Source organism: Mixophyes fleayi, chromosome 6, assembly GCF_038048845.1.
Source record: "Mixophyes fleayi isolate aMixFle1 chromosome 6, aMixFle1.hap1, whole genome shotgun sequence".
NCBI lineage: Eukaryota > Metazoa > Chordata > Amphibia > Anura > Limnodynastidae > Mixophyes > Mixophyes fleayi.
Genome location: NC_134407.1, coordinates 75,620,484 through 75,637,393, shown reverse-complemented (window position 1 = coordinate 75,637,393; position 16,910 = coordinate 75,620,484). Strand labels below are relative to the sequence as shown.

The window sequence follows — 16,910 nt, the reverse complement described above, 5'->3', positions numbered from 1 at the left end:
ACCGACCATGCCACATGGCTGCCTTTTGTCCTCCATGGGTACTGGCTTTTCTCCAGGATTCTGGCTTTTCTCCAGTATGGCTTGGGTGCGGGCCTTCGTCTAGGTTTGCTGAAAGTACAGATATCGGCTCTTTCGGTATATTTTCACCTGCGCCTGGCAAACATGCCGGATGTCAGGACCTTCTTGCAGTGAGTCCTACATATCCAGCCTCCATATGTTCCTCTAACGGGATGGGATGTTAACCTGGTGTTAAACATGCTTCAAGGGCCTCCCTTTGAACCATTACGCACTGCAGAATTAAGGTTCTTGACTATGAAAGTTGTATTTCTACTAGCTGTTGCATCTGCTCATAGTTTCAGTATTTGTGTGCGCTCTCATGTGAACCATATCTTATCTTTCACAATGATAGGGTGGTTCTCAGAACAGTTCGCATTTCCTATCAAAGGTGCTGTCCAGCTTTCATGTGAACCAAAAAATAGTGGTTCCAGTATTAAAGAGTGGCCCACAGTCTTCGGGGACAGGTTCCATGGAGTCTCTGGATGTGGTCACGGCTCTAAGAATTTATGTCCGGAGAACATCAAAGACTTGCCGCACAGATTCTTTTTGTTTTGTTTGACTCCTCTAAACGAGGATGGACGGCCTCTGAACAATCGATTGCTAGGTGGCTTACTTCTACTATTAAGCAGGCTTATGTCAGTGCTAACAGACCTGTGCCTGATTGTATTGTAGCCCATTCTACACATTCAGTGGGGACGTCCTGGGCTGCACGAAATGGGGACTCAGCTTATCAGTTGTGTAGAGCATCCACGTGGTCCTCGGTCCAAACTTTAAGCAAATTTTATCAATTCAATGTATTTGCATCAGCAGACGCTGCTTTTGGCAGTGTGCTCTACGTGTCGGGCTGTCGGAGCAGTCCCTCCCTTAAGGGGGCTGCTTTAGAACGTCCCCATGATAGCAGTGTCCCCCAGAATCGGAGAAACTGATTTATTGCAAGTAGAAAAATAATCTTTTCACTTTCATTCTATCTGGGGGACATTGCTTTCCCTCCCTTCTGCTCTTCTGCTGTGTGGTCTCTGGTTGGTTGTCTCCCCTTCCTTGGGGCTTTATACTTGGACTGGAGAGGCTACAGGGGGTTGCAGAGGGGAGGGGTTTTTCAGCTTTTATACATTAACAAAGTTAACCTAGTAAGTGCCAACTCTACCTCCACTTTCTCAACCTATGGTAGCAGTGTCCCCCATATGGAATCGGAGTATAAAAATCTCTTTTTATTTGATGCTGTAGAAAAATGCTTTCACCAAGTATTGAAAATCAATAGCTTATTTGTAATTCTAGAACAAGTCCTAATTAGATACTCTCATAGAGTGTCTGTTTTTTAAGAATACAGCACTTTATTCAGGGCATTATTGCCTGAATTTCAATAATAACCCGGATGAAAGAGAGCAGCACTATTACCCTACGTGTTTTGGCCAGAAGACTGTTTCAGGGGTATGTGTTGCTATGAATGTTAAGGGGTTTTTATTGTATGGTGTACATTGACAAGCCAGCAAACTATCATCAATGAGCAATACCACAAATGTGTGTGGAATGATAGATACATTAAATGAGAATAGTGTAGTGCATATCCCCACAGAGCTATATTGAAAGTATAATAGCACTTGTTAGTAGGCTTAATGGAGAAGCCTACATGAGTGATGAAAAATGCCTCCATAAAAATACAGCAGTTCTGTGCATAGCAGGATTATGGCACTGTCTGCTGTGGAGTACTGCTGGCATCTTATCCACTGTAAGCGTCATTTGTTCGAAAGCAAAAGAACTTCTGTGAAAAAAAAAAATGACCCCTTCTGTAAAACTATCCAGATAATAGAGTAAGTAGTAACTATCTGAATAATTGGCTGATATAAAATAGTACAATTTATTAAACATAACAATAAATAAAGAAAAGGCATACCTATAGCATAAAAATAAACTAATACATACACATACGGTATATAAAAAAAACATCAACACCACCACTTACAGAGAGAGAATTGAATAATCAGACAAAGGCTTCAGAATAATATGGCACCACTATGACTAATAAATACCCAGAAATTAAATCACAAAATCCATTATAACACTTTAGGAATCCTTGACCGATATTAGGGAGATATATCTCTCATAGAGGTAGGTCTTATATAGACAATCCCAATGTTCAAATATGGAGAGCCAAAATAAATCGGATCCTATTGGATAATGTAGATCCCAATCCTCTCCATCTGAATGTCCTATAAATTATATGCAGTCCAAAGAAAGAATTTAGTAAACTTCTTACCGTATTGATAAATATCTCCACCCTCCGAAGGGAATTCGGTCAAATACAAACTTCTCCTGTAGTAGCTAGAACTGCTGCCGGCATAAAAATCTGATAACTTCACTACTACTTCGGCTGCGGTCTGCAGGTGTAAGACCGCTTGCGGTCTTGAGGGAAACGTTGGGAGGAAAATTTTAGTTCTGCTTGGACCTGGTGCCATTAATGCCTAGCGTTGAAGCCAACAATCAAACATCTGACGCATATCGTCCTCAAAGACTCGGAGCTCTGAGAAAGTCCTGAGTGTCTAATAAATTGTACTATTTTTATATGAGCCAATTATTCATCTAGTTCCTATTTACTCTATTATCTGGATATTTTTACAGAAGGTATTTTTATTTTTCACAGCGCTTTTTGTTTTGTATGGTTTTTATGTGCAGGGCTATACAATGGGCCCTGAAATAGCAGCAGTGTAAATAATTCCCCTGATTATTGATCTGACGCTATGAAAGCTCTTTTTGATTTTTTGGTATTTTGACCCCATTTAATAATGCAGAAGTGTGTCCTTTTGGAAGTTGTTTGTTAGTAGTAAAAGTATTACACCCTGCACAACCTTGAGAGAAGATTAGCTGCTTGGTGTAGATATAAACTCCAGTATCCAAGGCTGTCTGAGGCTTCCTGTTTACCTCCATTCCCATCCTCACATTATGACACTGCTAATGTCACATGCAGCCCTCTCCTTACTGATATAATGACTCGCATGGATGTGGCCACAGCATACTAATTTCCTGCTAATGGGAACATTCTGATGACCTGATTGGTTACAGGTTGTTCTATCTCTGCCCACTTCAAAACTGAGGACATCTTGGATGAGTAGAATCTAAAGACTTAATGCAATACGGTGCTCAGACCATAGTAAAATGCACCCTAAAAAGAACCCACTGTTATCTATGCGTCTAGTCCAATACTAATAGGGACTGAAACTTGAAAAAATTTGAAAAATCTTGAAAAACAATCAAAAATTTCCCATGACACAGAAATGAAACGATTAAGTGCTCCCAACTAATTCAATTAGCAGGAGATACAGTATCTAGACTTATCGAGCATGGAGACAAAAAGTTGATTAGTTATCTCTATATTTTTTGTATAGAAGTGTATTTTACAAATAATATTATTATAAAATACGCAAATAAAGATATTTTATATGCACCATCATATTACAGTCTTTACAATAGGATAATGTATAATCATTGACATCCGTCCCTGCCTCACTGGAGCTTATCATATAATTCTACTGCACACAGAACAAACAAAACACAATAGGACCAATTTAGTCAGAAGCCGTTACCCATACTTTGTATATTTTCTGCCTAAAAATTTGGGTGCCAGGCAAATTTTAAACCTTTTTTTTTTTTATTTGGTATCTGCTAATAGAGGGCTTACACATAGCCCCCATCCCCTTTACAACGTCGCTCACCCCTCTTGCAGACATTACACTCCCTTCAACATCATAACCCTTATCTGTCCCCCTTCTGTCTATACATCAATCATTTTCTTCATCTCACTCTTCTGTCCACACCTCATGTCCATTCTCTAAGATCCCTCTCCCTTTTCAAACCCATTTACCCCCTTCCTCAGCATCATCATTGTTTACTCGATCCCCTTCTCCATGCAATTGTGTCATCATCCTCCTTATAATCCCGCTATCAACATGTCCCCTACCTCACTATCGCCATCCTGTGCCCCTAATCACCACCACCCCGTCACTAGGCTAGTCATTATTTAACCGTCCTTCCTGCAGTATTAACTAAAACCCTCCATCATTAACCTCTGCATCAATCATTACTAAACACTTGATTCTACACCATTTTTAACGCCTTTATACCACATCTTTATTAACGCCCCTCATTAACTTGCTGTCCTATCTTTTTTATTTTCTCTCCATCATTATTCCTTTACTCACCACCACACTGCTCTTCTGCATTTGCTCAAGGGGGTACTGATCATACATCCGTTCCATTCTGGTTACTGATGTGCCACCAATGAGCACATTTGACCACAGATCAGTTCATCTCTGAGCAAGTTTAAATTTGGCACTCCATAAAGGCGGATTGTGTGCCTGACATTCTGGGGCGTCAATTAGATACCAGTGTCAATGATCAGAGCACATACACAAGCCACCTTCTCCAAGAATAGCGTGACTCGGCAGCCCACAGAAATGAGGTACAGATGTCCTGATTCATGCAGGACGTGGCTCCCCAGGAGTTAGGTGCCATAGTCCAATTTTTAGGTGACCTGCAGTCCGATTTTGTCATCTCACTAGGAGGGACAAGATACATCGGTTGTAGTGATTTAATATGGTTGGAATTTCACTACTATTTAAGATTTAGCCAACAACTCACTCATGTTCTTGGGGGTCAATGGCCGACTTAATTTTCCATTGTCATGAAAAAAAACCAATGGCATTCAATCTGATTGGATTTTGATGGTTAAGAATGGGGCCTACTCTGTACAATGGTGGCCAAATAAGCCAACCAATATTTTGTTGCATGAGCCACTTATGGCACCGAAATTAAAATGTTTGGCACATGTTCTCATTTAAGTTCTGTTGCTAAATTGTAAATAATTATAAATTTTATTTCTAAATTTTTAGTTATAAACCTGTGCTATAATTTGATATTGCAATCATGACTGTATTATATTATGTTCTGTGGAGATGCCAATCTTTTCCTGGCTTATCAATCTGTATCAACTTACATTTCTGATAAAAATGATTTCGTTCTGCTTTCCGTTGGCCCACACATCACCGCTATTTTATGTTCCTCCCTTGCAGGGTGATGTTTGGATTTGCATGGAGCTTATGGATACATCACTGGACAAATTCTACAAGCATGTGATAGACAAAGGATTAACAATCCCAGAGGACATACTGGGGAAAATAGCAGTTTCTGTAAGTTGTGAGAAGTGAGCCATATATCTGTATATCATGAACAGTATTGAGATATGCTTGACACGTTTCATCGTAGTAACTAAACATATGGACACGTCCACAGATAGCTCCCAGTACACTTCTGAAAAACTGTCCTTTTACAAAGCCATAAAGATCACTCATTCACGGTAGCGTAGGGCATTAATAAAATGTTGCGTCCAGTAGCCAGACATACACTTCTTGGGGTCTATCTCCCATCAGCTTGGGAAGTTACTGTATATGTGCGTTATGCTGAATGCAGCTACCTGCACTAATACATCTGATTTTGAGCCGACAACAAGCATGGGATTCATGTAGCAATCTGCAGTAGTCATTTTAGTTTAATTTCATGTGACACATTTGTAAATTTTTAAGACAAACCTGATGTCCTATACTGTCTTTAATCGCGATAATAGCCAACACTGAAGTGACTTAACTCAGTGATTTAACTCTGGCACGTATTCGTATTCCCATCTAGGGGGATAATCCCACATATTCTTTCTCAAAGCACCTCAAAAAGAATTGGAGTGTGCACTTGTGGAGATTCCTTGTGCACAAAAAGTTGCTTTTGTGGAAATATGTGCTGCGCACCTACGGTTTTGACCTCCAGTGATAGCCTAAATCCTTGTGATCTCTATAATTGTGTTAGAAGAGACACAATGAAGAGCTTCCTTCTCATGTTTGCGTCATGTGCTCTCTCTTCCAGATTGTTAGAGCATTAGAACATCTACATAGTAAACTCTCTGTTATCCATAGAGGTAAGTGCTAAAGACACTTCTGCCATATTCATGTTTGTTCAGGCATTTACAGTGTATTACATTGGATTGTTCTTTACAAAGTGTTTCCAAATAACCTATGTATGAGCAGACTTGTCCCTTAAATGCATTTTGGAGTCTCTCTTGATCATACAATGCAAAGATAAAATGATGTTCCAGTTTCTGTGTGGTTCAACTTTTCACTAAAAAGGGCTGTTTTTTTCTTTAATTACTAGATGTGAAACCCTCCAATGTTCTCATCAACACGCAGGGCCAGGTGAAGATGTGCGATTTTGGAATCAGCGGATATTTAGTTGACTCTGTAGCCAAAACAATGGATGCCGGTTGCAAACCATACATGGCTGTAAGTGCTCAGTGCTGCATTTGTCAATTTGTTCTGACATAAGTTCCGTTTGCTGATAATGTAGGTACTTTGCAGTGTGGATCAGGACTTTAAATGCTCCTATACTTGTATTTTTTTATGCAGCCTGAGAGAATAAACCCAGAACTGAATCAGAAAGGATACAGTGTGAAATCTGACATTTGGAGCCTTGGAATTACTATGGTACGAAATAATGTTTTTCTCATTAGAAACCCTAAATCATGCCTAGTGTATACATAACTATTTCTGTACATCAAACACTAATTGTATATCACACCTCTTGTATATTTTGTTGTTTGTCCTTCTTTGTAACTCCCAGTACCCCTGCAGCACTATTCTAAACACAGGGAGGGGGAGAGGAGAAAGACTCAGCAGGCATTCATGTTGAATTAAAAATAAAGATGTTTTTGTGTCTGTCACTTTCGAAGAGTAGGTTGCTGCAGTCCTTTCTGTTTACACTAAACACAGTGAATTCCTGCATGATGTTATAAAGGCTGTATAGCCTCATACTCCGCCTAGTGGACATAGGGCTTTATGGAGTTATTCATAGGGATCCAGTTGGTTTGTGCATATTAATTTAATTGACTGCAGGTAATTACCTTCTATGTTCTCACATAGGAAAACAGTGATGATGCTTTTATTTAAAAGTCAACATTTGAGTCCTTCATCTCATTTGTCAACAGTGTTTTGACTGAACAATAGATCTGTCCTGTTATTTAAAATATCTTGCATGCTTTTTATATCTGTAATCCTGCCTTGTCAGTGACCGTAAAATCCGTAATACGGGGAGCATTGTTCTTTATAAGGCACACAAGTTTGTAATGAACACTGTACTGTTGGCACAGAACTCGCCACTTGCACAGATAATATTTACTGGTGGTTATACATACACTACCCGTGGTGTAGCACAGATGTTTATCTGAACTGATGATGTACTCCGGTGATTGGGCTGCCTGTGGCCTGGTAACGATGAGTGGAGTCTGGAATACATCATCTGGGGCCTGATACCATCCGGGCTTTGTCTAGTTACGTTCATGTAAAACGAAGATTAAGTAAATAAAAGTTGAGGGCCCCCAATGGTGCCTATATTTATGGTAACATTTAAAGGACATGTATGGTTAAAAATGTACCCCTTTACCACACTTTGATTTAGCATGAAAACAGTTTACTTTCATCAATGCATTACCTGATGGTGACACTCTGAGTCACAGACCATTGTGTCTGTCTTAGTAAATGTTCCTTTGACCCTTTTTGGAGGCGTTAATACTCTCTACTGAGATGTTGTACTGATGGTTATTATTATGTCTCTTGGGACTTAGTCCATGTTCACTGGTTGTTCAAATAAGACATGACTGTTTTTCACGATGCACGACAAAGATGTGCTTGTTCTTTATATTTTACCTCAAGTGCTTTTAAATGCTTTTTACATGTGTTTTAAGTACATTTAAACCATTGCTTCTAGTGTTACCATACCAATAGGAGATTTTTTTTTGCTTTGCAGTATGATTTTTAGTAATGCTACCTGTTCGACAACTAAGAGGTCACACTTACAGATTCACTCCACATGGTGGCGGTAGATTCAAACATTTGTTTATTTTTGTTAGAAACTGAGATTTTCCGTTATCAATGTAATGGTTATTTTTTTATTCTTTCCACTTGGTTTACCTGTAAATATATGTATGGTGAAGAAAGAAATATGACAGACCTTGTTTTAGTACCGTGAGGTTGTAAAATGCTCCTTTTGTGCTGTTATTCACATTTTCACATTAGTTTTTTTTGTGACTTCGCTCTCATGCCTTAGATTGAGCTTGCCATTCTGCGGTTTCCATATGACTCATGGGGGACCCCTTTCCAACAACTGAAACAAGTGGTCGAAGAGCCATCTCCACAGTTGCCTGCGGATAAGTTTTCTGCTGATTTTGTTGATTTTACCTCAAAGTGGTAAGTGATAAATAAAACTACTTTGTATGCTCTCAAACAAAAGCACACAATCTGTTTACGGGTAAGTGTCCGACAACTTGCAACGTTATATTCCGCCATCTATTAATCTAGTCTCTGTTCAGACAAGTTGACTTTGAGTTTTTAGCCACTTTCATCCTAAACGTGTTCATATTCTACCATGTTTACTTTATGGCATTAATACTGCAGGCCCTTAGTAGATTAACGCGTATTTAATACTGTAAGTGTGAGCAATATGTTTACCACTTGGTAAGACGAGAAAAGGTATTTCCGACAGAGCTTCCCCTTAGGTTTCAAGAATCCCAAATGTCTTGTAACAGCTCACGTTTTACTGGTTGTGTCTGATGCAACCTGTCTTGCTATTGTCTGTCTGGAAAGTTTCCCCAAGATCACTTGGGCGGAAGCAATCACAGGAAACATCCTGACTGAGGATGGGTAGCATTATTCCACCAGTGAGAAACAGTAAGGCTATGCTGGAACGGATGTCGCACGGTCTGACACTGACCTTTGCTGCTATCCAGCTGCTGATCATTCTTGTCTTGTCTTTTTGGCATGGCTGCAATTAAACCGTTGCATAGAGATCTGGTGTTTTCTCACTTGTTTTGATGACTCTTTGCAGTATGAAATAGTCACAACTTTGAAGAAGAAAATTAAAGTGTTTTTAAACAAAACACTTATTTTATCTCTAGATTTAAAACATGATATGCTGTAAATGCTAAGTGTGAAGATTTTATGACCATGGAAATACACAATTTAATCTGGAATAGGAGGTGAAAAAAAGGGATATTTACTAATTAAATCCAGGAACAGATTGTGGGAGGATGTTTACGTAAATATTGCAGCTAACTGTGAGCATCTTTTAAATGGTTCTCTAAGGCAACCGAGCTGTTCTGACATTCAGACCAGGGTAAGGCTAGTGTCAAAAGATTAGCCTGTCGAAGGTGTCAGAAACTCTTATTGCATGCGACACACTACTTTCAGTGGGATAGCCTGGGATTCCTGACACACAAGTAATTCATCTGGAAAGAACTGCATACACTGAAGCTCTTTGATGTGACAGGGAAACCTTGTTTCCCGTAGAATGTATTGTTACTACAGAAAGAACCTTTTTACCAGTTTAAGAATGCTGCCTTTTTCTGGCAGGATAAATGCAGCATTCAGTAATGGCCATGTTGACAGTAGCTTAGGACAGAGCTGACTCATCTGCATTGTATTGAAGCCATTTTGACGGATTTAATATCTGTTGGATATTAAATCCGGGGAGTTGGAGGACCAATCAGAAGTTGCAATCTTTGTTTTAGGACAATGTTGGCTAACCTGTGACACTCCAGGTGTTGTGAAACTACAAGTCCCAGCAAACCCTTCCAGCAATAAGCTGCTATATATTGGCAAAGCATGCGGGGACTTGTAGTTTCACAACACCTGGAGTGTCACAGGTTAGCCAACACTGTTTTAGGATGAGATGAACTAAAAATGCTCCAGTAAATGGCATCCTAGGTAGCAAATTTTTACATTGGAGTGGTGAATGCTTTTTCATGGAAACCCCCCCCCCCCCCTCCACCACCACAAATAATGGAAAATGATGAATTTGGATCAAGGCACTGGCAAAAATTTGACAAAGAATATGTTAAAGTTAGAAGTAGTATGAACTACTTTTATTTTATCCTTAGTAATTTCGACCACCATAAATTGTGCTTTGAAAAAAACACTTATTTTATTATTATTATTTTTATTTTTATTATTATTATTACATGGTTATACCTGCAGTTGATGTGAGAAGCAAATTGTGCGCAGAAGGTTATTTAATAGGTTTTCAACATCTGTGTTAAAATATTCTCATATGTGTCCTAAATCAACCTCTATTTTTCACAGCTTGAAGAAGAATTCCAAAGAGCGTCCCACTTACCCAGAGCTCATGGCAAGTATATAATCTGATGTTAAGATCGGAGCTTTATTTACAGTTTGTTTGTTTTTTTTGTGTGTCACACTACCCAACACCGACCGAACAATTCTACCCTAAGCTAGTACTTACCATTGCCTATATGCTTGTTACTGCTCTCACAATAATCATTGGAAGTTGTGTTCTTTGTTGCACTCCTTACATATATTCTATTATAGCTGCCCATACAAGCTACATTTGTGGTAGCCAATTTTTGACCCACACGCGTGTGTGTGTGTACTAGAGGGCTGCCGATCTCTGTCAACATCTGATCGGTATCTCTCACCGTGTGAGATACTGGTTATTGTCATACCTCGTCTAACAGCACTAGTTGTACTTCATGAAATCAAGTCATTTCCACTGAGCTGCATATGTCAGACTTTGGACTGAGAGTTTGGTCAAATCTGACACCATTCCGGTTAAAACTCGGCAGAACGACATACATTTTATATGCTACAGGTAAATGGTATATTGTCACTTCGCTACAAATAAGGTAGCATTAAATATATGGTTAAAAGAGGGAGTCCTGCTTAGGCTGCTTTTTGCTTGGCATTATCATTATCCATGGGATGGAAAGAAAATCATACAGATAAAAAAGCAATGTGCGTCATTTCACTTTTGCAATTGAACAACCAAAAAATATCCATGCAAACCAAGACTAGCACAAGTGGTAATCTTATACAAAACAAGATTTGTACCAAGCACTGGATATTTACTTCAATAATTCAGTAGACTTAATTACAAATCCTTCTAATATGCTCTATAGAAAATTCTTTCTAAAAGATATGAAGACATCAGATCATTTTTCAACCAGTTCAGCGGTCACAGGAGTAGTGTATATATCGGTTTACAACACAACATTCATCACGTCTTGGGTTCAGTTTTAACAGGTCGCCCCCAGTCTCCTTAAGCAGCAGCCGTTTTGCAGGCAGTATGCTTTGTAATGTGTGGGCTGCGAAAAGTATTTCCATGTAATGGATCTTGGTTCTAATTGTCTGTTACTTTTCTTCCCCACAGCAACACCAGTTCTTTACACTGCATGAATCCAAGAACACTGATGTGGCGTCCTTCGTTAAACTGATTCTGGGAGATTAAATAAATGCCGCGTGGCACCCACCCAACCCCTCTCTCATCTTTCGCACGGACTTCTCCTCCTACAGGACACAGGGCGGCATTAAATGGCTGCTGTACTTTTAAGTACCCATAGAAATGCATAATGGGACTGGGAAAACTGGACTCCATATCTGTTTCTGTTGGCCTCCTCAGTGCAGAAGTATAACCCCTGTGCTGCCATTGGAGCCTCTGGCAGTGCAGCAGTTGTACCAGATGCATCTTACCGGAATGGGATCACTTCCACCCATTTGCTGCCGTTTGCATTTATAGTCATTTAGGTTTCTTATTCTTTTAGATGTTTTGGTTCTAGGTGCTACTTTAGGTATGGTTTTTGTTTTTTTGTTTTTCCTATCTCATCCCTAATGTTTTTTTTTTTTCCTTTTTGGAAACTATTTATGTTCTGTATTCTAATTAAGTCTGTTGAGAGGAAGATTGTGTGATCTGGGAGAAGTACGGTGGCAAATATTTATAGGGTTTTGCTGGTGAAAGGGTGAAAACAACATATTTTTTAAAATTGTTTTTCTTTAAAATATTTAATTTTCCTCCCCATTTTTTTTTTGTAAACGATGATTCTGGCGTGGCTGTGTGAAAAATTTCTATTTTTTTTTTTTTTTAAAAAAAGAAATTAGATTGCATTTCGTTTTAAAGCCAAGTAGTTAGATGGAAATGATGGCAACTTTTCTTTTTTTCATGGCCAAACGGAAGCGATATGAGTTACTGACCACAGTTGCAGTCTGGGGAGGAAGCTAAACACACACTAGAACAGTGCTGTCTTGGGACATGATATAGTGATGCATCTCTACTTATATACTACTTCAGAGGAAATCTGCCCTGTGGAGTGACACCTGGACAGGCTTATTTCTTTTGTACTGGCATGTGATTGGTACTAAAGGCCAATTATTTTTTTTCCCTGGAAACGTTGAACACCCTGTTGTACATTTTACTCCTCAGGTTGTTTAGGAAAAGGTCTGTGTAATGCGGACGGAGCCCTTGTATCCGGACAGAGGGGCTTGCAATGCATTGGGTATACGGCTTCTTCGCGATTAAAGGCCATATGAAACAGCGGGTGATCTTCTTGCTTTTAATTAGGGTTTGAATCATTATTGTTGGTCTTGAATAGCCATTTTTATTAATTGAAGTTGTATTTGGCTAAGGATTCAGACTTTTTTTTTTTTTTATGTTTATTAAGTAAAGATTTTGAGCCCTTTTCACAATCAATGGCCTTTAATTGATCAACTCTACACTTAATGTGTGGTGCAGTGCACAAATGTTGTGTAGGCTTTTTAACTCTGACAATTCAGACATATCTATCTTTTTGCCTACTCCTCCTCCCCATACCTTGTCTTTTTTGTTTCTTTTTTTTTTTTTTCCCTTTCATTTGCTAATTGTAAATCTTTTGCAACCAGAGGGCCATGCAATGCATTGCACGTGGTAAACTGGGTCATGGCATCCATGACAAATAGCAATGTTTTGTATTACTAAAGGGCAAGTTTATATAGGTCATGTTCATTCATGAAATGTTGTATGGCTTTTATTGAGATATCAGTGACTACCACAGGGTTGTACTATGTTAAGTCAGGAATGAGAAAAAAAATAAAATATACACACCAGGAAATAATGCCATTTATTTCCAATCCAATGAAATGTCTTGCATATCAATTATATTTTTAAATGTCAAACCATGTCTGTTTGTGTTTTTGTGAACTCTGTTATTTTTGTGTCTCCACATCAACTTATTGTTGTTTACCCTTAGAATGAATTAAATTAGCTTTGCTGAAAATGTGCCGTAATTCCCATGTTAAAATTGACCCGTCGGCAATATACAGTGCAGGATGCCATTCTGGGATATTATGTAGCCTATCTGTATACCTGTAACCAGTCACCTGACTGAGGCATGAGGCACCGTGCCTCTTGTCTCAATGATGACATTGGTTATTAGCAATTTCATAGACTTTGATATTGCTATAGTCTGTTGCTCAATGCAATACAGATTCTGCTAGCAATAAAGTAGTTTTAAAGTAAACGCCAAAGTTTGGTTACAAGTTATAGTTACACTAGATCCAAATGTTCCCATAATATGATATATAATTTGCTATTCCTGCTAATAGTAATAGTACGGTCACTTGTATATAAGCTGCAACTCAATATTTAAAGTATATGTAGAAGTAAGCCCACTATTGAACAGTAAATTGGAGGCAGCATTTTTGTGGGCTGAACCAACATGTATGAGAACGCAGCCTGTTGCTTCACTAGGAAATGGTGAGATCATTGAGCCAAACACTCTCAGCGATATTTAATTGCAGAAAACTAATGTAAACAGGGCAAAACAATTTGATTGCTCATAAACAGCAAGCAAAAACATACGTAAGATTATTCATGGGCATGTCCATAAATCTTACCAGCCCATGCCATGTATATTTGGCATTGACCAACGGCACTGAATAAAGCCACCTGAGATCCAGGTATCTGAACTGCCAACTGCCATGTGACAAAACACATGCACCATCAAGCACTTACCGGTTGAAACAAATGAACAGCCATACCCATGGTTATTCATCGTAATATTCTTTTCAGAAAAGTGTATTTACACAGTTGTTAGAACCCTATTCTTTATCTGTGCTCCAAACTATCACCCTATCCTAATATAGCAGTATACCTAGGCCACATGTTTTTCAAAAATGTTTGGATGTCTTATGTACTGCATGCATTCATATGCTCTAACATACACTTATGTGTATATTGTGTGTTGGCTACAAGCATATATATTTACAAGCCATTATTTATATCCATGTAGGACATTAAATATATCATGGCCCTTTTATTCTAATTAGTGTGGGTACACAAAATGCAAAACAACCTTTCAAATCACACAATGTCTCTATTGCATAAGAGAAACAGGCATATTTGGATAATGTCAAAATAAATTGAAACGGTAGTTTCCATGCCAGGACCATTGCCCATTACATTCCTTTCTATTTTTATTTGACATTATTTAAGCTAGCATGTCTGAATTGTGTTTTTCAGAATACTTCTAATTGTACATATCCTTTACTTTATTATATATCAAATCACAGGAGCAAAGTGCCTAAAAATGTACTGTATTTTGTTTTTGTGTTTTAATTTGATGATTGGTGCTGCTACTTTTTAAAAGGTCAATGCAGCTGCTTCATATAGAATGTACAGGAGAGGGTGGGGGCGCTACACTATATTATTACATAGTTGTCACGCATTAAAAAAGACATAAATGTGATATGAAGAGTTAGGACACTGATAATCGAGTTTGGCATGCTGTGCAAGTGGTCATGTGGAATTCATACATAGGGCAAAGTAGATAACTATACAGAAAAAGCACAGTTGCCCATACTTAAATACCAATAAATACTGGAACTTGCTTTCAGATGAAGGAAAGTGGTACTGTGCATTTATCCAAAGATACAGGGCAAGAATAGATGAGCTCAGTTCTATTCATTCTACAAAATACTGTGCAGTTCACCATACATAAAGAATAAGAACAGATATGGATAATAAAAATTATTATTACAGCACCCAGGAAAATATACTATAAATAAGTTACAAAGGTGCAAAAATATGCTCCTGAAATACATTTTTGTTTGTGCAAATGTGCTGATGTATCTGCGTCACACACACACAGGTTTAATATCAGGTTTTGGACACAGGTTTAATACCAGGTTTTGGACGTGCCCTCAAAAAAAATATCAATCTGCGTATACTTTTGTAGGATTGTGGGCAGAGCTGGACGTGTCTCTTCAAAATCCTGCCAGCTACCGCTACAGGACCACCCGCTTCATTTACTTCAACAGCCTGATTTGTTTCTTATTATGCTGTGCAGTATTATGTCTTAAATCAAGACAGTGGGTTGATATCAGGACATGGACTTTGTAAAAGTCTCTATTACATGGTTATTGCTGTACTTATTAGTGGTCTTGCGCATAACAACTGCGTCTGGACGATGCAACAGCCAGCTTGATTTCAAGAGGCACATTGTTCTATTAGCACCCCCATAAATGCGCCCTGTCCTTTCATTGATTACCATTTACATTTGTAAAATTGGAGCAAATTGAGTAGATTGAGTCTGCATTCAACCAGGAATGCCTGGTCTACTTTTCTACCATCAGATGCAAAATTCTGCACTTGCAGCGTTGCAGAATCATTTCCTTCCCTGTAACTAATTGTCAGGTTGTATAAAAAGAATTTCTATTTTGAAGTTATTTGGACACATGCTGCAGTGACAGACATTTGTTACATATACAGTTGTGACTAAAGAGCTAACTACTCACATCTAACGCTTGATCCTAAAGCTGGATCCACACTACGGGTTTTTCACCCAATGATCGTGCCAATCATGCGATAAACGACTGTTGGGTTCGACCGTTTCATTTGATTTTATAATCGTACTAAAAATGTCTAAACGATTGAACGATGTCGGGCAAATTCTGCAGTGTGTATGCATCTCACAATCAGCACTGTAGGCAGATCGCCATAGAGATTAGAGTCACAATCTCTTCACCAGATGGTTGTGACAGATGAAGAGCACAGATCTGATTGTAAATCATATAAGTTTGTACTGGTATCGGCATGCTGATCGGGACTTTCATTTGTTTGTAAAATCATTACAGAAATCTCATTGGGAGAAATTTTCAGTAGTGTGCACCTAGCTTAACTCGTATATACTGAAATACAAAAAACCCAATACATTTTGAAGGATTTTAATAAAAATCTGTATGGCTGCATAACATATATTTAGAAGTACTCAACTGCAACAAAATTTACCTGCAAATGTAGGTAAAATTAGCTTTTTTTTCGTGGTCAATAACTGAGTGCTTTCCCAATAGTTCGTTGTGTTAGAAATAATTTTTTACATACAACGGTGAATAGAAAAGGTCAATACACCAGGATAACTTCATGGGGATCCAGTCAATCTGGGTTTTTATTTAAACTATTTTTTAAGTTCACATCTAAATGTGTAAGCTGTGCACTGCCTTTGGCACCTTTTAAGGATTCCTCATTTCATGCTTTCAAAAAATGTGTTTATTACCTTTTACAAGAAATGTCAGTGCCGACTCTATCCAGATAAAATAGATAAATGTTTGCATATTTCTTGCTGATGACCACAAAGACTTGTATAAATGTGTAAATATTTATTTTTCTTGTCTGGATCTCCATTTTCTTGTCCGATGTCTGTTCTTTATCAGGATCTTTTTGGCAAAGGTTGTATTTTCACCACTTACTTTATGGTTTGCCAGCAGTGGTCTGCTCATTTTATTAAAGTTTTTACCTGTCCTCTGCACCCACCGAGGCCTGCGTTCCCTGCGTGTAAGTTCCACACTATACGGTCCAGGTCATCTCTAGTTGACCAGAAAGTAAATCAGAAGTCACTTGTTGTGAAAGCTGCTGAGCGCTGGAGTATTTTAATAAAGTCCAAATCCCATCCTTACCAACGTATTCAGTGCATAAAATAATTGCCTAGAAGTGTAAACGCTTTATTG

The 16,910-nt window shown here is 38.5% G+C and overlaps 1 protein-coding gene across 2 annotated transcripts in view; it reads left to right on the top strand.

The window, feature by feature from the left end:
- The window catches only part of MAP2K6 (mitogen-activated protein kinase kinase 6), a 51,473-nt gene extending 38,391 nt beyond the window's left edge, over positions 1-13,082 (top strand). For both annotated transcript variants that reach the window (XM_075216869.1, XM_075216870.1), the window contains 7 exons: positions 5,121-5,237; positions 5,962-6,013; positions 6,247-6,374; positions 6,498-6,575; positions 8,194-8,333; positions 10,224-10,269; positions 11,308-13,082. In XM_075216869.1, coding sequence (XP_075072970.1) covers positions 5,121-5,237; positions 5,962-6,013; positions 6,247-6,374; positions 6,498-6,575; positions 8,194-8,333; positions 10,224-10,269; positions 11,308-11,385 — 639 coding nt within the window. In that variant the 3' untranslated portion in view covers positions 11,386-13,082. The remainder of the gene's footprint in view (positions 1-5,120; positions 5,238-5,961; positions 6,014-6,246; positions 6,375-6,497; positions 6,576-8,193; positions 8,334-10,223; positions 10,270-11,307) is intronic.
- The last annotated feature ends 3,828 nt before the right edge of the window (positions 13,083-16,910 follow it).